The sequence below is a fragment of the Clavelina lepadiformis genome, chromosome 1 (assembly GCF_947623445.1).
Source record: "Clavelina lepadiformis chromosome 1, kaClaLepa1.1, whole genome shotgun sequence".
Classification (NCBI taxonomy): domain Eukaryota; kingdom Metazoa; phylum Chordata; class Ascidiacea; order Aplousobranchia; family Clavelinidae; genus Clavelina; species Clavelina lepadiformis.
The window spans coordinates 18198854-18224417 of NC_135240.1; the positions used below are offsets into that span (position 1 = coordinate 18198854).

At 34.6% G+C, this 25564-nt stretch overlaps 2 protein-coding genes across 3 annotated transcripts in view; one reads left to right on the top strand and one right to left on the bottom strand.

The window, feature by feature from the left end:
• The first annotated feature begins 627 nt into the window (after nt 1-627).
• LOC143457512 (tyrosine-protein phosphatase non-receptor type 4-like) lies at nt 628-8453 on the top strand. The gene is made up of 2 exons (XM_076955246.1): nt 628-2515; nt 4094-8453. Exon 2 carries the CDS (start codon nt 5003-5005, stop codon nt 7793-7795), a length of 2793 nt encoding a protein of 930 aa, XP_076811361.1. The 5' UTR covers nt 628-2515; nt 4094-5002; the 3' UTR covers nt 7796-8453.
• A 71-nt stretch (nt 8454-8524) lies between these two features.
• Nucleotides 8525-25564, bottom strand: part of LOC143457529 (arf-GAP with SH3 domain, ANK repeat and PH domain-containing protein 2-like) — a 43471-nt gene continuing 26431 nt past the window's right edge. The window contains exons 14-24 of one of the 2 annotated variants that reach the window (XM_076955248.1): nt 22989-23167; nt 22785-22918; nt 19500-19588; nt 19085-19268; nt 17107-17326; nt 16189-16328; nt 16017-16106; nt 12809-13013; nt 9547-9637; nt 8963-9076; nt 8525-8868 (exon numbers count right to left, since the gene is read on the bottom strand). In XM_076955248.1, coding sequence (XP_076811363.1) covers nt 8868; nt 8963-9076; nt 9547-9637; nt 12809-13013; nt 16017-16106; nt 16189-16328; nt 17107-17326; nt 19085-19268; nt 19500-19588; nt 22785-22918; nt 22989-23167 — 1447 coding nt within the window. In that variant the 3' untranslated portion in view covers nt 8525-8867. Of the gene's footprint in view, nt 8869-8958; nt 9077-9546; nt 9638-12808; nt 13014-16016; nt 16107-16188; nt 16329-17106; nt 17327-19084; nt 19269-19499; nt 19589-22784; nt 22919-22988; nt 23168-25564 lie in introns of both variants that reach the window. The other variant, XM_076955247.1, reaches the window with a different exon arrangement.

Consider the following 25564-nt stretch of genomic DNA (forward strand, 5'->3'; position numbering starts at 1 on the left):
TTATAAATTGAGTTGTTTTTTGATTAATTTTTATTCGCTTTACTGTTTTCATTACGAGATTCTTTTATTACTGCAGGCTACCGTTACTGTACTTCGGTGGATTGTGTGCACTTGTATGATTTTGCCAGAGACAAAAATATCACTTGAGATTTGTAATAGGACGTTTATTGTTTTAACATTATTAACGTGTAGGTTGCCTCCCAAGGGGTCGCAGAACCAAAACGTTTGAGAAGCCCTGATGCTTATCGTAGTGATTACACCCGCCTGCCAGTCGCTAATTACATACAACCAAAGAGATAAGTATTCACTAGTGGTTGTTACAACAAAATTGAAGTATTCGTTGGGCAATTTAAAATTTGTAAAACATTGGAAGACAGGACTGGTTAAGACTGGTCGGGGTATATGGCTAAAATCGCTCGGTAAATCAGTAATATAGTATTATACACTATAGAGTGATCTGATCTGATATATTTGATCTTTTTTTCGACGTTTGACCGGGATTTTGGACATCGCCTCCTACCGGAAGGTAAAATTTAACTTAATGGTGTCCTTTAAAAAATGTCACTCGCTTAATTTTCTTGATTCAAGGCGTGAATGGTACAGAATTATGAAATAATAAACAGTTTTCATGTAATAATGTCTCAATCCTGATACGGGAGTGCAAATGAATTGGGGGACCTGATAAAATAAATGATACGTATAAATTAAAAATTAATAAAACCTATTGATAATATTAAGGGAGTAAATATTTTACTGAAAAGTGATTACCGTAGTTCGAAGATTGCACTTGCGTAAACGGCTTTTCAGCTACACAAGATACGGTGTTCGTACCGTACGAACACGAATCGTACGCCGTCTCCCGAAGGGAAACTAGCGTAGCCAAAAACTGCAATTGAGTAAACCAGCTCACTTTCAAGATTTTACACTTTAGCAGTTAGGTTAGTTTGTGGAATGGACATAGGCCTCCGAAAAAGTCGATTTGAGCTGTGGCCAACAACGGATCTAGCATTATGAGGCATCCTTTGAAATTTGAATTCGCTCTTGAAAGCGTAGGGTGCAAACTGAGAAGCCAGTATAGAATGTACGTTTTTTGCAGTGGGCTACGTAATTTTCAAAGGCTGGTGTACACCAATAGGTAGCAAAAAATGTTTACCGGTATGCGCGAGTGTGCACCAAATATCACTGTTAGGGAATTACTTGGCTTACACAAAGTAAATTTTTCGACCCATTCTGTGCACTGGACATGTCTGGTGCACAACGCTTTCTTTCCATATTGGCTGAGAAACGACTTCGAAGGAGCATTAAAACCGGCATCGTCTATGGCCGCAGGAGAGACAGATAGATGACTCGATCATCATTCCGAGATGATCTGACACCAGTAACAGTTTCGTTCTTTTCTCGACTTGCACTGCACTGACAGCAAGCAAACCAACGTCACCAGCAAAATGAGAAATGTTGATAAAAGTTTTGTTGAACCAGAATAAACTGAACTGAATAAAGCTCTGCACAGACACACGCGTTTATATAAGAAGCTTATGCACTAATTTAGGCAATTAGCAGTGTTTTAAAAACACTGTGTAGATTGCGGAGTTTTACCCAAACCCAAACTGCCACTACTGTGCGGCATCAACCGCCATAAAGCTATTTAGGGTTTGGCTCCAATAGGTTAATAACAAAAACCGTTTTTGGTTAACAAAAAAAACTAAAGAATGAACTTCAAACACTGTACAAATCTTTTGCCGTTGAAAGAGTGACAGAAAAAAAATCTAATACAGTATTTTACCAAAGAAAGCACGATTTTCACTGTAATTAGGTTACGCGGTTGCAGTCCGTTGTTAAAGATAGGCGGTTAGGAGAGCGGAGAATGTGTGTGCAAAAAGCTGATTATGACTGTCCTAGGTTTACTTGACCTGTTACTGTAATCGAAGATTGTGGCTTAACCATTTTAACCCAGTTTATGATACTGTATAATAAAATAACAAAATATAAATGGTAACATTCCGGGGCTAACTTTTATTTACTCGACTCTACTCGTAGGTTAAGAAAAGTGTATTATGTCACTGTATATATAATAATTTGTTCATGCTCAACCACGAGGTGTAAAACTGGCTGGTAACGAATAAAAAAAATTAGATTTGTTTTTAAAAAAAATTTTATAATTTGGATAGATTTTTTAACACCAAAACAACATTTGACGAAGAAAATGAATTTAAAAACCAGAAACTTGAATACTTGGTTTGGTAGGCTATTGTTTAAATGTTGTTGTTTCTTTCGGCTCATACTCTGTCAAGTGAGTGAACCATAATTGCTATGTTTGCTCGATTTTCCGTCAACTACAACCAACCTGGTTATTATTAACTAAATTATTATTACTGTTATTATTATTACATTTGCAATCACATAATCACCTGATATGTTAAATACATCCGATTCTGGTGGCCAAGCAGGCCCCGAAAGAGCTGCACAATTCCAAAAAGGAGGAAGAAATACAACATCATGAAAATACAACTGCAAGGTGTCACCACATACACAAACATTTTGCTGTGATTGGTATAACTGCATTAGATATAATTCTTTCGGTTACAGTACCGAAGTTGTTTTTTTTGTGTTTCTATAACCAAATTTTCGATTACCATACTGCATAAATTGATCTTGCTTAACCGAAAAAAGTCTTTTTTTCTGGCTATGCAACTTTCAAAACTGATGTTCGGTGATTGTTTGTCAATTTTTTTGCATTCCCATCTTTAACAACGGGCTACATAACCTACTAAAAATTTGTGCTTGCTATAGACTTTCCGGGTCTCCTTTATTTTTGCTCGCCCATATCAGTTTCGAAACGAGTGAATAACCCTTAAAAAGGAACTTGCTCATAGTTCCGTTTCCACGTTGAAAAAACAGCATCATTCTCAAGATTGCTTGCGCTCGTGCCCACCTCTGCCAATCTGAGATAGAATACTGCAAGGGAACGATCAATGCCATGAGGCTAAGAACCCAAAGATAACAGAACATTTTTTAACGAAATAAACTATTTTCATGATGACTTCGAATACACTCTTTAATGAAAAACTGTAGGATTTGTCTGATGCGCAAAGAAAACTGTAGTATCAGGTCAACTCAGTTTTATGTTTGGCACAAACCAATCAGGTATTTTGCAAAGTAACAAATTTTTGAATGCAACCGAATGTGGATATGAATACCATAATGCCTTGATTACAAGCTGCTTTTTAGTTTTGCATTGTATGCCTGTGCAAGCTTTAAAAGGGGCAGCTAGTAATTATCTTTAGCGTCTGCATTGTAGCATACAAACTTAGATAAAAAGAAATTGCATCAGCTAATCAGAAGTTTACCGTGATTCTTTTTTCCAGCATCGCCTTTAACTTTCCATGATTGGCTCCGTGGCTTCACTTTAGTAAAATTACTTAAGATTCTCCTTGTAATATTGAGTGATTCATAAACTTGGTGGGCTTTAACCAAGGCAATATGTGTTGTGTGGTTGTGGAGTTTTTTGTTAAATAAATAGGGTTTAAACATTTACTAATGCAACCCAAGCCATAATAAGAGTGATAAAAAAAGGATTTATAAAACAAAACAGTCAATCATAGGCCTGTGTATGTGCGGTGTTGAAATAAAGTTGGTGCAATTTATAGCATTACGTTGATTTATCTCAACGACTACGTTTTAGTTGTCCTTGATAAAATCTCCATGATATCGGTAAACGCATTTGGAAAAAATTGCTGATCTTATGTTAGCTGAAATTGGTTGTGTCACTCTTTTAATAGAGGCGTTTTTAGAGTGGATTAGCTAGCCAGCTCCGCCTCTGTTTCTGAGTCCTGGTTAACAAGGTTGTCTGTGTGCATTGTTTTGTTGAATGCATTTGCGTTTTATTACACAATTTTGCCCAAATTTGTAAATGTTCACAAGGACTACACTACCGAACAAGAGCAAGTATCATTATTGCCTTGCTCAAAGGCGTTACAGTGCCTTTTAATACAGTTCATATCACCTTAATCATTGGTTTATTAAGATAACCATGGGATAGAAAAAAGTTCCAAACTTAATGACTGATGTCAATGATTTTTATTTCTTTGTATAGATGGTTGTTCACAAGCAGCGAAGAAGCCAGTAGGGAAGCAGGGGCAATGGCCACTCCACCTAGACAAACTTTTTGAAATCGGCATGTGTACAATTGCAGTATATTTCTAATCTTAATTCACGTTTGCAATAAGATTTAAATCTCATTTTCTGTTAACTAAATAACCTGCTGGATTAGAGTTACTTCTGAACTTTTCTGATGCTTAAAGAACCTCAACATGTCTTTATGGTTACACAATACCCTCATCAAATGTTGGTATTGCAATCATCTATTGCAGTGCTTTTCAATCTTTTTTGGTACACTCTTTTGTAGGTTTTTGAATACCTTGGCTAAATTTGCAATTGCCGAGTAACCTTGGGCAATCTTCCAGATTTACGATGTGCAGAAGAGCATAGAACTTTTTGAATGACAGGTGACATGTAAATGTTTGTTCTTGCCAGGAACTTTTTGGCAAAGATTATATCGCAGCAGTCACATTTTATGCAATTGACTATGGAGCTTTTAATATCAATAACACCATTATATTTAGGTGTCATAAGGCAATACCAGCTTTCCTCCATTTTTTGTTTTAGTCATTTCCTATAACTATATTTCCAAATTTAATGGGTGAAAACTTGGCATTGTTACGGTTGTCTATAGCCGGAGTAATGTTTTATTTTGGTTCTGTTTCTGTAACAATTGCTCTTAATTTACCATTGTAAGTAAAGTTATACAAATATTTCTTTTTTTCTACCAAACCGTAATTTTGCAGGACAAACACTAGCGGTAGGGCAGTATATCAATAATAATCAAACATTTTTTTTCTCTGGTATGTTTACTGACAACTATTTTTTTAACTTTAATTCAAGGTCAACTGAATCGTTTTTGGACTCCCTCACTTTAAGATTGGTTTCGTAGATAAATTAAAAAATGGCCGCAAAGACTGAAAGTATGATGACACAAAATTTCTGTGATCCTTGGATGGGTTATAAAGAGCTGCCTCAAGATAAAAAACAGTCATCATCAGTTAAAATATCAGTCGTGTTTCTTGATCACTCTGAAGTTGTTTTTATAGTTAACAAGAGAGATCGGGGCCAAGTTCTGTTAAACACGGTATTTCACCACCTTCGGGTAACTGAGGCAAGATTTTTTGGATTACAGTTTCCTTGTGATATTCCGGACACTATGCGTTGGCTTGACCCGGCAAAGTCTATAAGAAAGCAGTTTAAGCGTGGATATCCATATACCTTGCACTTTCGTGTAAAGTTCTATCCCACAGAAACTTCTGCAATGAAAGATGAATTTACAAGATATCAGTTGTTCCTGCAGATTAAACTGGATTTATTGGAAAGGCGCTTGTCTTGCTCAATGTCTGCTACTGCTTTGATTGCTTCACTTGCAGTTCAGACAGAAATAGGGGATTATAATGTTGCAGAGCATGAAAGGCACTACATTAAGCAATTTAAATTTATCCCAAATCAGAGTAAAGAATTTGAGGCGGAAGTTGAGCGTTTGCACAAACTCCAAAGAGGGTTAATGCCGTCTCAGGCGGAGTATCTTTTTATTAGGAAAGCTCAAAAACTAGATATGTATGGTGTTGAACTCCACCATGCCAAAGATGATGAAGATCAGGATTTGGATGTTGGAGTTGCATCAGATGGAATACTGTTATTTCAAAATGAAATTCAAATAAAACATTTAAGATGGTCTTCTATTGTGAAAATCTCTTTCAAAAGAAAACTTTTTTGCATACAGTTACGTCCAACGCCGTGTCAGCAGCATAACTCGGAACATTTACATAGCTTTCATATGGATAATTACAGGGCCTGTAAGAGGCTGTGGAAGAGCTGTGTTGATTTCCATTCATTTTATAGACAAGACCGTTGCTTAAACAGCTCGTGTTCCCATCCTTCATTATCCAATAAAATTGTTGGAACAAAATCTGATAAGGCTTTATTGGGATTTTTTGCATTAAATGCAAAGCAGCGTAATTATGACAAAACTTATAGTTCATCTGTATCTCAAAGTGATCTAAGACAATATTCGTATTGTGCACATACCAATTACTTTAGCGTAAATGAAAACCATGATTATTATGCTGGTTATGGCGACAAAAAAAATCCACGTAGACTCAGTGCACCACCCTCAGTTTCATTTGGAGTTTTAGACGGCGAGTTCTGTAAAGCAACACCAAAAAAGGGTTGTTTTTTAAACAGTAATGTTTCTGATAACAAAGAAGTGACCAACTCCAGTCTATCTGCCAATTCTGGATATAGCTCAGAAGAATCCCCATGTGTTGTGGAATTGTTGCAGAATGAAACATTGCCATCTGAAACAAAGGATATGTTAGTCATGACTAACACAGTTGATGACTGTAGGGACGAAACATCATATTTTACCAATTGTTCTTCAATATCTTCCAGCAGTATGATGAATAGTGACAATCTTCATCAGAATGTTGTGTCTATTAAACTTAACCCAGATTCCAATGGTAGGTATGGTTTTAATGTCAAAGGTGGTGCTGATTACAATAATGGTATTACCATATCAAAAGTGGTTGAAGATTCACCAGCAGCTTTATGTTCACCACGGTTAAATATTGGGGACCATGTTTTACAAGTGAATGGTAAAGATTTAAGACAATTTTCACATGATCAGGTGATTAGGTTTATAAAAAAAACATGTGAAGACCAAACTGAAGAGCTTGAATTACTTGTTCTCCCTAATTGCATTAGGATAGAAAATACTGAAAAACCTTTGTTCAGTGAGTTAACAACAGCAGATCGACAAGTTGAAACTAATGTTTTGGACAATTCAATAAAGTTGCTTGAAAACATGTTGAGTAGTGGGGAAGTACTGTCAATGTTTGATAAGCTACATCGGAAAAAGCCTGGAGAAACTACTAACCATGCCAGGTTGCCTTTGAACAGTACAAAAAATCGATACCGGGATGTATTGCCTTATGATAGCTCTAGAGTCAGCTTGAGTGGAAGTTCATCAAATTACATAAATGCTAACTATGTTAATATCAAAATTCCAGGTACAGACTGGACCAATCACTACATTGCATCCCAAGGACCTTTGCCAAATACTTGTGCTGACTTCTGGACCATGATATGGGAACAAAAAGCTAACTTTATTGTCATGCTCACCGTGTTGTTGGAGAGGGGTAGAACAAAATGTCACCAATACTGGCCAGAAAATGGTGAACTTGCACAGTTTGGACAATGGAATGTCCAATCATTGAATGAGAAAGTTTCATCCTCCTTTGCATTTCGAGATTTCAGATTATACCATTGTCATGAAAGTGCATCAAACAGTGCATCCAGATTAATTCATCAAATGCAATATATTGCTTGGCCTGATCATGGGGTTCCTGATGATTCTAGTGACTTCCTTGATTTTATTTTGCAAGTACGTCAGAAACGTGTTGGTATGAAAGAACCTTGTGTTGTTCATTGTAGTGCTGGTATTGGTCGAACTGGTGTATTAATTACTGTGGAGACAGCAATGTGCCTTATAGAAGCAAATCAACCGATTTACCCAATTGATATCGCAGAAACTTTGCGAAATCACCGTGCAATGATGATACAAACTACAAGCCAATTCAAGTTTATTTGTGATGCAATTATCAGAGTTTATAAAGAAGGTCTGGCCAAACCTATTTTGGATAATGAATGTACTAATGTCACTGATAGTGATAACTCATTAGTAAAGGGTTAAGTATGTTACTATTATTTTTTCTAGAAAAACTTTCCAATAAAAATGTTGAATAATTTAAAAAGGTGATTAAACAGTTGTTTATTGAAAGTGATTCAGTCCATAACTTTGAGTCTATATGTTCTTATTATTCATTCATCTTATAAGCTTTTTATTTAAATGTGTAGTTAGGTCATGCACAAGATTTACACCAATGAAGTGTATATCATCGTATCTCAATTAGACGCAGGCCCCATTGCGTTACTTAGTTACCGATAACAGTAATTTACGTTGAGTTGTACAGTTTCTATATTTTTGCAATAAACATCTTGTGTAATAGAATATCTGTTTTACTAATGTTCTCATGTTGTTAACTTACTATTAACTGTTGTTAACTGTATATTTGTTTACTTCAAATATTGAAATTTGGAGCAGCAGCAACTACTGATTTGTGGAATACTATTCTGCAAGGGTATGGAAGTTAGAATATATTTCACTCCAGTGTCGACCTTCAAAGCTCGGGAATGCTGGCAATATTGTCTTTATTGGGCTGTTTCTAATCTGCCACACAGTATGAACTTCATTGCACTTCGTTTCACTTTCGTTTTGATTGTTGCGTATCTTTTTGTATGCGTTGTAGATTTCCAAAAAGTTTATTAATTAAATGGGCTTTAAATTGTAACATTACAGACTGCATGCTAGCGAAACTTGGGCAATTGTTAATCACAGCTGCTGCTTGTTGACAAGGATGAGTAGAATGGACCAGATTATATTTTATTAAATAAGCTTACACCAACAATAAGTACATTCATTTATTTCACAAATGTAGTAACATTTTGAATACGGAGCCGTCGTTGGTAAGACAATTTTTTTTTGTTCAAAGTTAATGCTGGAGGCATATAGTGCATAGATATGCTATAATTATACTTTTACAAACGTTCACACTTTCTTGATTAGTTAAACATATATAATATTGCCAGTATAGTATATTTGCATGAGAAACACGTTTGTCCAGTCTACTGCTTATCAGGTAAAATCTGAACAAAACTAACTGGAAATACTCCAACTCGATGCGGCTGGTGCTCAACATATCCCATCTACAACAACAAAAAATCAACATTACTGTTATCATGTATATGTATCACCATTGTTATATATATATATATATATATAAGGAAAATACTAACCCACCACTCTTGGTCTTCCACTCCAGTTACTACAATCACCTCATTTTCAACAAATGTCAATTCATCCTGATTATCAGCTTCGCAATCATATTTAGCAAGAACTCGCTTTGGCCTTGAACTAAAAAAAACACCAAATGTGAAAGTGTCAATTGCATGTTTTAATTGTGATATAGTTCACTACTAAAGGCCGCTATAAATAATTATCATCACACAGCAAACTAATTAATCAGAAAACTTTGTGGAGTCTATGCTGGATGAACACCAGGTGTGTTTGCACCTTTACACCTTTAATAGCCAAGTACAAATATTTATCAGCATACTCAGCCTGAGTTTTGTAAAATTATAGCCAGTTAAGTATCTCTATTAGCCAATTATCTTCACATCTTTTTCTGCAGTGATTTTAATATTGTTGCATTAACTTGATCCTTAAAATTGCAGACTTGTAATCTCTATCTCCAAACTTCATACGCTTATATAAACTTTCATTTCTATCGATATTTATTTGTTTTGTCCCAGAGAAAAACCACCTCATGCACATAACACTAAAAACTACATGTTGCTAAACAATATGATATTTAAAATAAAAACCTGGAAAGGGAAGCAGATGCGTCCAACAAACTGTTAACCATACGAGTATCATTGGCGTGGATACTAATTGGATCTACAGAAACCAGCTTTTCTACAAATTAAAATATAGTAAAAACATCATAACACCAACCCAATAACAAAATTATTTTTGAATAAATGTAGTTTAATGATAACTCTCATTAAAAGCAAATTAAAAACAGCAACTGGAAGCATTAAAAGTTCAGCCAAGGAAGTCCTTGTGAAAAAAACATCACAGATATATTATATGACTTCTATTCTAGATGCTATAGATTAGTGGCTCAGACATATGAGTGGCAACACCTCTGGCGATTTTTGTCAATGTGAGATAAAAAGAAATAAAGTGGAAAATTTTTAACTGCTTTTTTCCTTCTTTGTAATTGAAAACTTAGGGCTGTGTCCAAAACGTTTAGGTTTTCTGTGTTTGTTTAGACTTGCAAGAATAAAATTTAAGTGCAATTCAATATCAATTTAATTGCTTGCTTAGCAAGTCGTTTGAAAAATAGCTGGTGGTTTGGGCTATAGGAATACAAGCCAGAAGTCGTACAAAACTATACAGCATGTGCAGATATTCTGCTAAAATGGAGTAACTGGTTCATACTGATAGTGGACCAGTAGTACTGTAACAGGATCTTTCATTCGCACTTGTTCTAAAAATGCACAGTAGGCTAAGGCAGTGCATTTACTGACAAGTTTACTAGACGTAGAGGTTGTGCTCAGACAGGGTTCATTCTGGATTGGGTTAGGAGCATGCAAACATTTACACACGCAACGTTTTAAAATTCCGAAAGACGTATTTGTGTGTTTGTAGGCATTTCCTTATTCATGAGAAATCCATAACAAATGTGTTTGTGCCTCCGATGGCTGTTGAGCCGAAGTTGGGAGAAAAAGTTGCAGTTGGAGAAGGAGATGGAAGGTGAAGGGCTTATTTTCAGGCTCTTGTTGTTTTTGCTGTGGTCTTATTTCAAGTTTAATGACCTTCTTGGCTTCCGATTAAAAATACTAACAAATTTTTTTTTTGAATTTTGTCCATCTCACAACAGTGAAAGCACGTGATTGTATAGCATGCAATACAGGTTACTCCAGGTGTAAAACTATCCCACGCACCAGGAACATTGGTCTTTAAGATTTCATGAATCATCAGTTAAACATTAATGAAAAAATATTTCAACTAATTTTATTTCACTCATTACCCTATAATTCACTCATTCAAAATGTCCAATTCTATTTCGATACAAGTATAGCACACATTCTTGTGTCCATAACAGCATCAGACTACTTCTCAACTAAATATAAAGCAAAGAGATAAGCCACCACTTTGTTATGTTGTGAAAAACTTCACTGTTGTTTTTTCTTTGCTACTTTAACGTTCTTTTTCATGGCAGCCTTGTTCAGGGAAATTACATATAAGCTACATAGCTACATCGTTAAAACTGGATTTCCTTTGTGATAACTGCGCAATGTGTAATAGGAATAAGCTTGCCTTGACCATGGCCTGATGCTAGGGTAAGCGTGAATATGCCTAACTTGCACAACGAGTGCGGGCGAGCTTTGTCAAGGCAGATTACAATAATAAGAAATATTTTTTGAAAGCTACAAACATATAAAATTACCTAGAATCGAAGTAACTAAGAAATGCTACGTTGATGACAATTGATGTCGTTCAATTGATATTATAGATTGATATATTTCCCGAAATAAGTTAGGTCTGCTCACTTGAAAGTTCTACAAGAAACCTAGTCAAAGCAACAGTTATCTCAACCACAGATAAAGGTAGAAAGAAATCAAGGCTGTAAACAAGCCAACATTCAGATAATTCCAAAGCATTCCAAGAGTTTGTTCTTCCGAATATCACCCTCCTTGCCGAAAAGCTAAAACGAATTCCAGGTGATCACAAAATCAAAACTTCTTTCAAATCGGCTTTGAAGATTGGTAACATCCATTCCTCTCCCAAAGATCCTATAACCAGAGGGAAATATAGAAGGTTCCATTTATGAAATTCCTTGTAAAAACTGTAATGGTTCTTACATAGTCGAAACAAAACAATCCTTTGCTACAAGAAAGAAAGATCATAAATCTGACATAAAAAACTTTCGATTCGAAAAGAGTTCTTTGAGTAAACATGCCTTGGAAAAAGAACACATTATGACAATTAATAATTCGCTTGTGTACTACTCGTGTGAAGTATTACACAAGGAACATATCCGTCATAAAGACCGCATATGCTGGCGGTAATTGTTAATATATGAGCGAGGACGATTGATGGTTGGTGACTTGTTTTGCTTCTGCTTCGATTGATGAGTTCTCATTTCTCAAATTTGCGTGACTATGCTGTTAGTTGCTTGATTCTGTCTAACTTATACAAATTACTAACTTATAAAGTTCCCATTTTATTTATTATAACACAAAGGCTTTCGCCTTCGGGCAAATCTTGCTGAATGTTACATCGCGCTCAGTAACACGTGAGACGGTAAAAGGGAAAAGGGAAGATCGTAAACATTACAACAGTATATATAGGTGGCAAACTAGTTTAAGCGAGGAAATTATCTGACGTCATTAAGGAGAACGCAAATTTGGTCAACAACTGAATTATAGGATTCTAAATTAAATTCCAAACATCTTGGAAAACAACTCGTGATTCGTGACGTAATCGTCACAACATAATAGATTGGGAGAATGCCCATGTACTTAATTCCTAATCAGACTACTGGAAAAGAAAAGTTGTGGAATAGTTTTATATTAACTTGAAACAGGATGTAATAAACGATGAAAAGGACATACTATTGTCAGCTATATATTCGCAATATTTTACTTAATCCTGTCACATATATTTGTTTACCTTTTACTACTAGTTTTTTACCTTTGCTTAATTATGTAATTATGCGTTTCTTATGTCATAATACCATACATCATAATTGTTACTTAGTTACTGCTCGTATCTAGGTAATTTTATATGTTTGTAGTTTTCAAAAATATTTGTTATTTTCTTATTGTAATCTGCCCTGACGAAGCTCACCCGCATGGGCTAGCGAAACGTTGGTTCATAAAAGAATTAATTCACTAGCTGAGCACCTTTTGTTATTGACGTATCCTAAATATTGGTCATGTAAGGAGATTCGTGTTGTTAATAGATTTTGTTGCTCTCTCTACCCCTTCATGAACAGTAAGTTCCACTAACTGGCGCTAGTAACAAAGTCAGCAAAACACATTAATAAATACACTACTTTATACATTTTTGCCTAACCTGTCAAAAACTTGTTTTCTTCATCTTGATGCGAAAGACTGGACAAAGATGTGCCGGTGTTACCCAACTGACCATGCTTTCTACTCAAGCCATGAGGAGGAATTGCTGGAGGTAGTTGTCGTGGTGGTGGAAGAGGAACACTTTTTTCAAAATTAGGTTTTGATTTATCTTTTAATGAGCTTGGTTGGCGACAAATATTTTCAGGCTGCATTGTATAGAAAGAACCATGTGATTCTATATAGTAAAGTAACTTTGGTACAAATATAATAATACAAAAATTCAGATTTTTTTCTATTCCTCACAATTCGCTGTTTAATGAAGAATCTACCAACGCTTTACACCATTTATAAGGTGAAAACATCTAAACATCCAACCTAAAAACTGAAAAAAGCTAATCCACTTAATACAAAATTCCTGTTCCAAAACTTTTTATACTACTTTGAACAAAATTCATTCAGTAAATAGTCTCCAAGTTTCTATCCTAAAAACATAAAAATCCAGGCTATTATATGTAAGATTACACAGTCATTGGAAACATGCCAAGTTGGTAGTGTTGTTGAAAACTTACCTACATGTTTAAACATAGGGGTGGTAAGTTGTAAAAGTTTGTTACATGAAGGAGCTTATTGGTCCCCCTCTGCAATTTTTATTGTCTTAAATAAAACAAGAGCACGCCTATAAGTTGACTTTCCCTAAAAATTCTTCATGCATTCGTTGATGTTTTAGATGTGAGTTTCCCTGTGTCCTTGCACCTAGGTCTATAATTTTGCATTTTGATCTTTGCCAATACATGAAATCTTCGTTGCATTGTTCCATCATTGCGGTATATCTGCGAAACATATCAAGCTGTGTTGCATCGCATTTTGGGCCAGTGCATACCAACACCAGGTCAGAACAAAGCCTTATAAACTGAAGTTTTATCTTCCTTTATAATTGTCAGTTTTCAATGAGCTTCACATAAATCAATGACTAAGATCTTGTTTGGTTAAGTATCTTGCCAAGTTTTTGTTATGAGTCTCACACGTTTTTCTCAAGAGCAAAGCTGACAACAAAACCTGGAACTAAAATTCCACTTTTTACATTCTTTGCATGTCTCATGAGCGGTTATACTTATCATTGTAAGTTATTTTGTTACGTGAGAGTAAAGTAAATCGGTTGAAGCATGAACGTCAAGCACATGCAGCAGTTTTGGGTTTTAAGAATAAACATAGTACATAAAAGAATATTGGTAACGACGCAGTTGAGTAGTGCTGTTATTCCTTTCTCTGTGGTAGTTCAATCGGTTCCACATCGATTTGTGAATCTACTCTGCGGTATATGATCGGAGTAATAGAAAAAGCCGGTCACGCTTCGCGCTTTATTTCTGTACAGCTATGCAAAAACTCTGATGTGGTTTATTAACAGGATTGCCAAGTTTCATAACTCTACCTATGCATTTTATAGGGTTGGGCCAAAAAGCTCCCTCATGTGTATTTTGAGCGTCTTTGGCACCTTGTGTAAAATAGTGTGCATGCTCTACCGATATGACAGCTTGCTAGACTTGCATTCTCTGAGCCACAGCAACCACTGACCTTGGTTAAAACTTTATTTTCCATTTTAAGAATGTGTGCAGATACTTGATAATTGCAACATTATAACTTACATTTACTTCAATCATTAATGTTTACATGCTACAGCTAGACCATCTCCATTTTTTTTAACATGTAATCTGTTCACAAATATGTATTCTCTAGGAACGCTCTTCCTTACTAATGAAATCGGTACGTTTGCACATGAAGGCAATATTATCATGCTCTCACCCTGCCCACAGAAACGATATTCCTGCCGTTGGGATGCTGTTGCTTTTTGTGGGTTTTACTGTGACAATCTTTGTGTGCATTGAAAATTCATGCATTGTGTATGTTACTACTGTCCCAAGTCATGACCTCAACATTTTTCCGTGTGCATCTTGACTTGTATTGAAAGATCTTTTACCACTGGATTTTTAAGTGATGAATTCCTTCATAAATCCTTGCACACAATAATAGATTTTAATTATCTGCTTCACTGAGAAAAGCCACAAGTTGTACCATATACAAAAGTGTTATCTAAAAATTTTTAAAACTTTCATTTTAGAGTTTGTTTTCGACCACTAGTTGGCTATGTGAGAAAATTCCTTATAAAGCTTTCATGCTCTATGTTTCATATTTGCACAAGAGCACAGTTAAATGTTTAGATAGATGATGGATATCTACCACCATTACAACACATAAATCATAATTACAAGCAAATAAATTTATTACATCCAATAGGAATAACTGAAAATAAATTACGCATGCATTTTCTTAAAAATTATCTTGAAACTATACTACATGTTTATACAATGTTATTTATTTGTTTATGTGGATACTGTATTATGTCCATGCTAATTTGTGTTGTTTTCTTTAGTTTATTTTAAGTTGAAATATATGCTGTTTTAAAGTGTATTATCCTTTGACATACATTTTGTGCGCTTGAGGACCCCGAAAAAATGCCCTTACCTGGACCCCAGAAACGAGATTCCGATTTCAGGGATGATATTTCTTTGGTAGAGTTTTACTTTGACCATTCACAAATATGTCTTCTTGTCTGTTTTTAAGCGTAGATAGTTATGTGTGTTTTTGTTATTTTATAACTTTTGTTTGTTTGTCCTGTTTAAGTTAATATAAACACTTTCCAGGTTTGGGGATCGTGCTAAGCTTTCATCATTATAGCATCACTGTAGTTAAAATCTAGCCCCTGGGGCTTTGCCACTTTTTTCTGTTTATTTATTGTTTGTGAACAAAGGTTTTTATTTTAATTTACTGGGCTATAACAAAATTTGCACCATATTTTTTGGTTCCCCACAGGCAATGGTGAAAAATTAACCAGACGATATTATGTACCATTTTGGGAAAATGTTTCGGGCGGAAAATGCTGAATGTAATACATAGTACATTTTATTGTATATTCTGCTAAATGCTGCATAGTGTTAGTTAACAATCTTGAACAGGGATCATCGCAGAAAGTGATAATGTTTAGTAAAAATTTCGAAATTCTTTATACACCTTTTTCTATGCTTGCTTTTTTATTTAGTTTTTTGCACACATGAAAAATGAACAAATTATAGGTACTATATGGCACTAACTTATAGCTTAATAGAACAATTTACTTTTACAGAAGTGTGTAAAACAGAACTAAGAAAACTTACTAATTGTTGTATGACACCTTGAGTGGAAGCAGGGTACAAAGACATACTTCTGTCTTCTAAATCATCATCACTGTTAAAATCATCATCGTCCTGAATGCAAGAGTTGGCAAATTAAAAATACAACTGTTCTTTGTTCAGGATTTAACATAACAAAATGAGAATATTCTGTTACCATTAAGGTCAAATTCCAGTCAATATCAATGTGAGCAATAGAAAGAAATTTTCCCAAAGCTGCTTTCTCCAAAAGCTCATTGCACACTACGTTATTTCGTCTGCTTGCAATATCTGCTGGTGTTTCTCCATAAAAATTTTCTGCAATGCACACATAAAGCAGATTACAAAATATAACTTATAAATAGGTACTTCCTACAAGCACAAGAAGTCTTGATAAGGCATTGCAGGTTATTATTGTTACGGATTGCTGATCTCATAAAGACAGATTATTATAGGATGGCCTATTTGGAATAGCATACGAGTCCTATCTAAAACAAATCTAGTGATTTTAGAAATCGCAGAGAGTGAACAAATGAACTCTGCGTCATGCATGTGAACTTCATCTTAATGTGCATAAAAATCACTTAATGCAAGAACAAACAACTGATGAAGACATATGCCGCTATTCACCGGTTGTATTGCACAAAAATTAATTCACACACCATGGTGGAGTAAACAGTGTGACAAAGCTGACAGGTTTGTTTCCATTGTCACCTGATTTTTTTGTCATAACATTGTAAATTATCTTGTTGATTTCGGTGTTTATTTCTTGCAGATGCACTTACCAAGGTTTCATTTTGTTTTAAACTCAAATGTAACTAATGTACTCAAGTGTTAGAGGTTACTCAGTGCGTGCTCCTCATTAAAAAATTTTATTTTTGGCACGGTAAAGCGATTGGACATAGCTGGTATTTATATATGCGATCAATTTAATAAGGAAGTTTTACCCCTATATATATGGTTTTTGATGTTTGTTTAGAGTGTAGTTTTCTAGGATACACAGTTTGTTGACTTACGGTAAGATCCCTATCAGAAAGCATATAAATCGGATTAACACACAAAAATGTATGAGAAATTGGATATTTAAACTACTCACCGATATCAGTTTTTGCCTTGCTTTTCAGAAGAAGTTTCATACATTCAGAATTGTTGGCTTCTGCACAAATGTGTAAAGCTGTGTTACCAGAATTATGTGTTGTAATGTTTATGCCAGATCCCATATTTTGACACAAGAAATCAACAAGGGGAAGCACAGATCCAAGACAGTCATTTGTGGTCATAGATGCAGCAAGATGCAAAGCAGTTTCTCCACTTTTCTGTAATTATAACACGAGCCATGAAGGTCAGGAACAGTTCACGAACACAGAATATATTTAAAATACTTTTAATACACTACAGGGACATAGCTGGTGCATAAAATACATAGCATATGCATGAAATATGTGACAACATTATAGATTCTACAGATTTACTAATGCTTTTTTGCAAAATTAAAAGATATATATGCAAACCATTTTAATGTATATCTTTATTGTTTTTTTTTACATTAAGCCAGTGTTTCCGAAAATTTGGGTCTAGTGCTATCATGGGATAATGTCTGGAACAACTACATAATTTTATATGCAATTTTTTTGTGGGTTTACTGTTTTAACAATTAGGGATGGGCAATGCAGAATAATAACTCTGTAGTATTCAGATCTTCAACTATCTGAATGCAAAATGCCGATTTAAACCAAGTCATAGGATTCAGTTAGTATTTCTTAAATAATTATTTTCGGACTTTAACCTTGCAATTGCATACTTCCTTTCAAGAAAGTGCTATTTCATCAATCATACACCACTTGTAATCCAATACTTTGTCCGTCATACACAATAACATGGATTAGCAACAATGGATTTTTGGAGCAGTTTTATCATTACATGACAAAAGACTGTAATGAAGATCACTCCATTATCAGTTTCAAGTAAACACTTTCAGGTGACATATTTTAGCAGATTTTTTTCCACTTGTATCTTATAATTCAGCTTCACCATGTTAAATAGAAACTCTTCCTGTCTTTTCACAACTAAAATCAAACCAAGAAAATTCTTTGCTGACATTGATTCACATTAACACAACTTTTTAAAGTTAAACAATAGAGGACTACATGTTTTTCTTTCCCTGTTAAGTACATTATTCTGTTCTGTTTCAGTAAATTACATTCTACAGTAAATTGTTACAACTGTTTGTTTGTAAATACTTGACTGATTTTGATTCAACAAGTTTTCATTCTTGATTCAACAAGTCAGTCAGGTCCCACATGTATCGTTTTCTGCAGCATACACTAAATACTTATTTGTTGCTACAGCTACAAGTAATTTGTTTCAAAAATAAAGAAGACTACTTATTACAGAAGGTATCAATTCAAAATGTCCCACTGATATTCATTTTCCGATTTGTAGCTATAATGTCACTTATTCAACTCACATCACAAAATTCTGGATGTATTTTTGTAATTAAAAACATAGAAAAGTAAATGAGTACTGTGAGACGGATTTCAACTCTATGCCAACAGAATGAAAAAACAGCAATATATGGAATTACTAAAAACAGACTTTTCATGGGTAAAATACAGATCTACTGAGGATAAATAATGATGTGATCAGGCATCAGCTGATATTGCCAACTGAAATTATTTGACATAATAGAAGTTTAGTACAATGGGAGCATAACATTCTTTAAAAAATTTAAACATCTGATTTTAAGAAGATTTAAACTAAGTTGTAACCAAACTTGGCATCCAGAGCTGTAATATACCAATGTGAGGCCACGAGCCAATGCAGGGGTAACCAAACATTTCAATTTCTCTTTCATGTGCCCAACAAATTGGTTTCAGTAATTTTTTCAAAATGTGTGAAGTTTTGTGTGCTAGATGAATTTACACAGTTAACAATGTGAAATGGATGAAACAACTGAAAACGTGGATGCAGCATCGGTTCGTATATACACCAAAGTAAAGTCGATTTAATTTGTTGCAAAGCAACACAAAACAAGTAGACGAGCCTAATTTGCACAAATTGCAGTGTATACTTACTGATCCAGATATAGGTGTCGACAAATCAGCATTTTCTGCATATAGCTGTAGTAGGGAAACAATGTCACATGACTGGATCGCTTGGGACAATTCTTCAGCAATTGCTCCAGAATCATTACCACATGAAGGTACCACATAATTCCGAGAAATGTACTTTCCACGAATAAACGTCTTTCTTTCTTCCCTAAAAAAATACAACAGGACACAACTAAAAGCAAGTAAAAAACTTGTGATTAAGATTATACAGTTAGACTCACTTTTAGTTCAAAATTTAGCCTGGATGACAAAACCGAAAATAGTTTGTTGTTATATATGTTAGAAAATAGTTTGAAGTATTCAACCAATTTTTCCGTAGTAGTCTGAAGAACCTATTTTCCCACCTTCATGAAAAGGAAACACACAAAGTATCACTTACATGTCACTTGTGGAAGAAGGTTTTAGGGAAACATCTAGGGTTTCTTCCATAATGCTGTTGAATGTGCAGTTGCCAACAGAGCGCGCCAACTGTATTAAAACAGGTTATTTTAGCTGTATAATTAACTGAGATATTTAACCTATATGAAAAACAGTGCACATCAAGGAATAATTAATTTTTAAGATCTGGATTCCTATTGTTAGAGATATTCAACATGTGACATGCGCTGATAAAGCATTATTTCACATCACAAACCAAGTTATTATTGCTTTTATCCCGCTACTATTTCTAGAATTTACTTTGTCAGTCTTGTTGATTTATGACTACCCTGGCCAACACAATTTTGGTGCCCAGGGTTTTAGAGCTGTTCTCAACTAAATTTGGGTTGCTGATTTCAAAAATGCAGTACATTATACTTGGATTTAGCAACCCAAAGTTATATTAAATCCATTGAAACATCTTTGGCACGATGAAAAAAAAATTTGTGTTGGCCAATGAGCTATCAATCCAACCATTATGTTCACGCAAATTTAATACAGAGAAAGCCAAAAAAGTCTACTGTGAAAGCATAACATCTCCATTTTCCAACATTGTGAACATGAGACCATACGATAAAATCATTTTAAAGGAAAAACTAGATAAGAACTTAGAACTTATACACCTTAGCCATGCATCTCACTGCTCCAGTAGGTCATTATCAGAAATGCAGCATGGTTCTTCCACAAACCAATTGTTGGAAGCGAAAGTTCAAAGGGAATATTAATAAAAAAAAACGTTTGTTTGATGCAGGACATTTGCGCAGTATGCTGACAAACGTTTTTTTCACTTCAATTAACAAAAAACAAACTAATGCGCAGAAGAGAAAATATTCTGAAATGTAAAAAATGTTTTAACTAGAACACTTGACCAAACAAAAAAATTAAAACAAATTTCATCCGACTATTTTGCCACTATGGCAAGTCTTCCCATGACTAAAGTAGAAAAGGTCTGGCACAAGATGACAGTGTCTGAAAAGAGCCAACGATAAAACCATACAAAGTATGATTCCTAACAAAAATATTCGAGAAATGGTTGGCAGAGTATCATCCACCATCATATCCAGTAGCATAGAATCAAACGGTTTGGCCACCTTATATGACTGCAAATACAACACTATCGGGCCCTACAAGCATACAATCAAAAGATGACTAGTTTTAAAGTCAGAGGTATACCGAGAAAAATTTGGACATATTGTGCAAAAGAAACCTCCTTTTATCTCATACATGTTTCTTAAAGTGAGAGGCAAGTACAAAAACAATGAAAGAACACTATTAACTGAATATTTCTGTTGAAATATTTTTGAAAAATAATTTTCTGTTAAGTGTTGTTAGGCTGTTATTGGCAAAAGAAAAAAGTCTGTTTTTAGCTTTCACTGTGATGTAGATTAAGGCTTTTATTATGTTATAAATTGATTAGTCAAGTTGCTTGACAACATGCTCCTGCTTTTGCTTTCCTTGCACAGTAGCTAACTGAAGTCAGAAGTGAAGGTCATATGAGTTTAGCCTATGCCCAATTAGGTGACATGTGAAGAAATTAGCTACTGAAACATTGCAATTGAATAAATTACGATTTTTTTAAACATAAAAAATTTGGTAGCCCAATCATATGCGTCTGTGAAATTACGGCATCCTTTGTACCACATAGGCTACCCATCAAATTGGTACCGTACTGGTTGCTGTGGTTGGGCAATAGGCTATCACTTTATATTTTTTTAATCCTTTTTTCTTTATAATTTATGTTTTTTAATTACCTAATCAAGAAGCATTTTTCAAAACTATTTTACCAGAATATTCAGTGAGTAGTTTTCTTTCATGTAAGATCATCCTGTTTTTGGACTTGCCCCTCACTTAATTTATCATAAACCTATCCAGAAAACTCCATCAACAAGTTTTTGAGTAATTTTGCTTGCAAAAAGAAAAACAGTTCTGATGATAACATAACCTGATTAGTAGAAATAATAAGCTATGTCACTAGACCTAATTTTATAACATGATATACCATACCAACAAACTGGGGTCATACAAAACTGAAAAATGCGTTTTTTATAGATAGCGTTTTATACAAACTCTTCGTGTTTATAAACAACTTTACAGATATAAAAAAGTTTTCTGAAAAAAACAAAGAGACAAACAAAAGCTTTTACAGTTTGTGTCTAAAATTTACTGATAATGAAAAGGTAACTGTAAAATCAAGAGGTTAAAAGCATTTGCAGTTATGTCCATAAACAAAAAAATTAGTTGCATTCCGATCAAAAAGCAACATGGTTTCTTTCCAAATTTTGAACACTTCTTTCATTCCGTGTTCTGCTTCAGCTCGCTTAAATCACAGTTTTTCGTCTCCCACTCTTCCAAAGAGTAACGATCGTCCAACCTTTGGACAAAATGCCAATTTCACTCTAAAACTGCTGCTAACATCAACCACACATGTTTTCTATAGCTTTGGCTCAGATGTGTTTTCTGCTAATGTTACATCCAACATGCTGCTCCTCAAGTTACCACGTTCTATACTTCTTGTTACATTTTATTCACACAAAACTAAACTAAATAACACTTAACCAATCTGTGCTAGGAAAAAACATATCTGAAATGCATACTGAATATGAACAATGGAGTGTGACATAATTGTCTTTTGATGAAATGAATTTTTGCGTATCAGATGGACGAGAACTAACAACTTACGGTTTGGCTGTGTTCGGTCAGTTTCACAGCAACTATGCGCATACACAATTATGTTAGAAAAAATTGACTAACCATGGTTAATCTACATTAAATATGAACATTGCTTGAAACAGACATATTTTCTGAATAATTTCTGGTGACTGATGCTGCAAAAGACAACCACTTTGCAACCCAAATGTTCATCAATATAAGTATCAAGTATGTCCTAGTGATAATATCATATATGCTTTGTAGTGAACCAGAAAAACTTCAATGTCCCTTTTGGTGCACCCTACAGCACTGCAAACCAGTGACATTATAGATGATGTCACAGTTTCTCAACACCCCTGTGAATTTTGATAAATTGGAGCACGTGTTTCCCACATACACCAGGATAATCTGAAGAACAAGGGAAATATGTGGAACTGCAAATTGTATAACATATCTAATCATGTTCCTGCTATTATTAAATATTTTTTAAAAAAAACATTGTCCAACAACCAAAATGGCCATTGAAAAATGAATACTGGTAATTACTAAGTATAACATCTCTAGTGCGGCACAAGGCATAGTCGCCAATGATACTTACTAGCAACTCGGAGGTGCCCAAATCATCCAAAGTAATTGACTGAATACGTGAAATATGCACACCCATATCTCTATGTATACCACTGCATTCAATACACAACAAAACACCAAGATTGGTGGAAAGCCATGTTGGTTCTGTAAAGTGTGAAATTACTTAACGTAAAATTTCAAAACCATAACAAACATTCATCGAAGTAACACAAACCAGTTGCACTACAGTCACAGCACGTAGTGTTTCCAGGCAGTCGCTGAATTTCCTTTATAATGGAGTTTGTCAGTTCTCGTAAACCAGCAATCTGCTCAGAACCATCACTACCACCGGAAGCATGGCCAAAGACGCGATTTAGTGCATCTTCTTTACTGTTTGTGATCACAGAAATCCAGCTAAAACAAACAGGTACATAAACATTTTCACATTTCAGGCAGTGAACATGAATAAAAGATGATACAAGACTGTTCAAAGAAAAAAATGATTTTAATTGTGAACATGTCGCTTTGATCTATTTGTATGATGATATCATAGAGCAGGGCTACTCAACTATTCTTAGCAAAGGTCCAGTTACAAAAGTTCAAAATTGGCTTAGGTCCGTTATAACTCTCATGAAATAACTTACAGTCGTACAAATGTATTAAAAATACGGTATATAATATAATAATTCTCTGTATGGGTATTAATTTACCACTTACATACTCGCTGATTAATTGAATAAGCAGGAATAAAAAAACTAATGATGAACGATTTCATTTGCGTAAATTATGCTGAGACAATTAAGGTCCGGATTCAACATTCAAAAGGTCCGCATTCGGACCGCGGTCCGCCAGTTGAGTAGCCCTGTCATAGAGTCTGTTAATCATATTTAGTCATCATGTTTGTGTACTAATTGCTGGCTCATTCCAGCCAACTTTTTAAAAATCAATTTAACACGTTGATTACCACAGGTATTTTAATCGTTGTCAAAAGCACAATGAGGACAAAAAGATCGAGCCAGCTATTACCAGCATTCGACAATGGACAAGAAAAAGTGACGAAGCCGAGAAGACTTAAAAGGTGCTCAAAAAAAATTAAGGAAATAATTGCTGGTGACATCAAGCACGGCCACTAAACTCGTATTTTGACAAGGTTGGATGCAGACATCATTTTGGCAAAGACATTTTCTGAAAATATAAGAGCACTGGAGCTGGTTTAACCACTCTACAGAGAATATACCGTATGTTTTGTGAGAAACAAATGATGCGGGGTTACTCGTGTTTGCCATCTCCTAATGGAAGTTTGTTAACCAATACCAAAAACAGCATATGTGAATGTTTGTAAAACAAGCTAATCATATTAACCAATAACACCACGTTTCGTAAGACAACACGAATCCTAGTTGTACTATCATTTCTGATATGTCACCCTTTAGAATAAAATATTGTTTTAGACGTTTATCTACAAGCATGTAAAATCACATACAACAAATGTGATGTCATGGGGAGTATGAGTACTACTAGTTTTTGTTGTCTAGCAATAGCATTCCAAAGTATTGAAGTACTGCCATTGAGTACAGCTCAGGTAAAAACCTTGTTCTCACGTCATCCACATATTGCATGTATAACATTGGTGCAAAGACCTCTCTTTGATGAAGATCTGTCCAACAAACAATTTTGTTCTTTTTGCCAAAACGGTTTATGTAATTTTAATTGTTAAGTTCTAAAGTGTAAATGGATAAAACAAGCTAAATGTTTCAGGTGTAATAACGTGGAGTTTACTAGAAAAAAATCATTTCAAAAGTTATTCTATGTTAACATTAGCCGTCATTGTAAGATGAATAAAATTTTCTGACAATACGTCAAGAACTTTACATTTGTGTATTACTATTTACTATGATACTAATATTTTGTAGTTTGCAACTTGTCAGAAGATGAAATAAATGAGTTTGATTTAGTGGTTTGTGTATTACAAGATAATTGACATACCGTTGTATTGTGCTTTGTGCTTTTAGTCCTAAAATTAACTTTGACAGAATACTAGGATCACAAGCAGTGCTTCTTTCAGGAAAAGCGATTCTGCAATTGATTTGACATATGCACAATCCAACAGAACAAAATTGCACAGATCATTTGGTGTGTTTTATGCCAGTAACAATACAAGCGACACTACTTTGCACAGACCTGTTAAGTTTCATTAAATTACAAGGGCTATGATTTGAATGTATGAAGTAATAATAAATGTAATATAGCATGAAGTAATAAATGTATTTATACATTATGCAGTGTATGTAGTTTTGATTTTATGCAGTGTATTTGTCACTTGTTGGTGCAATGATAACAATAGTGCTTGGTGAACAAATTTACTTCACATTTTTTTAACCAAAAGGTGACCAATACAGTTACAGTGATGAAAACATCAAGTTGGACACCCAGCATACTAAGCTTTTTGTTAAGCTACCGAATCGTAAAAAAGCATCTTTTTAGTTCACTACTCAAAATAATCTTCGGCTAGTGTAGCCCTAGTACCAAATATATGAAATACCAAATAGTTTTTAGACGAAATTTCGGTCATCAAACTCAGGTTGCAACCAATACACAAATCAGGGTCGAACAAAGACATAAATCTCTCAACTGAAATGAAACTGTGAGGATTAATAGTGAAACAATTTCATTTAGTGGAAATGATATCAAACCCTATTTTGCATGTGTCTGCTCACTTTATCTATTCTCAAAGCTAGGGCCATTTATGGTTATTATGTTGAATGTTCAAATAGATATGTAAAATTATGTCAAGTGTTTTGTACATATCAA

Coding starts and splice junctions, on each gene's coding strand:
- LOC143457512 (XM_076955246.1), top strand. CDS start 5,003: ATGGCCGCAAAGACTGAAAGTATGATGACACAAAATTTCTGTGATCCT.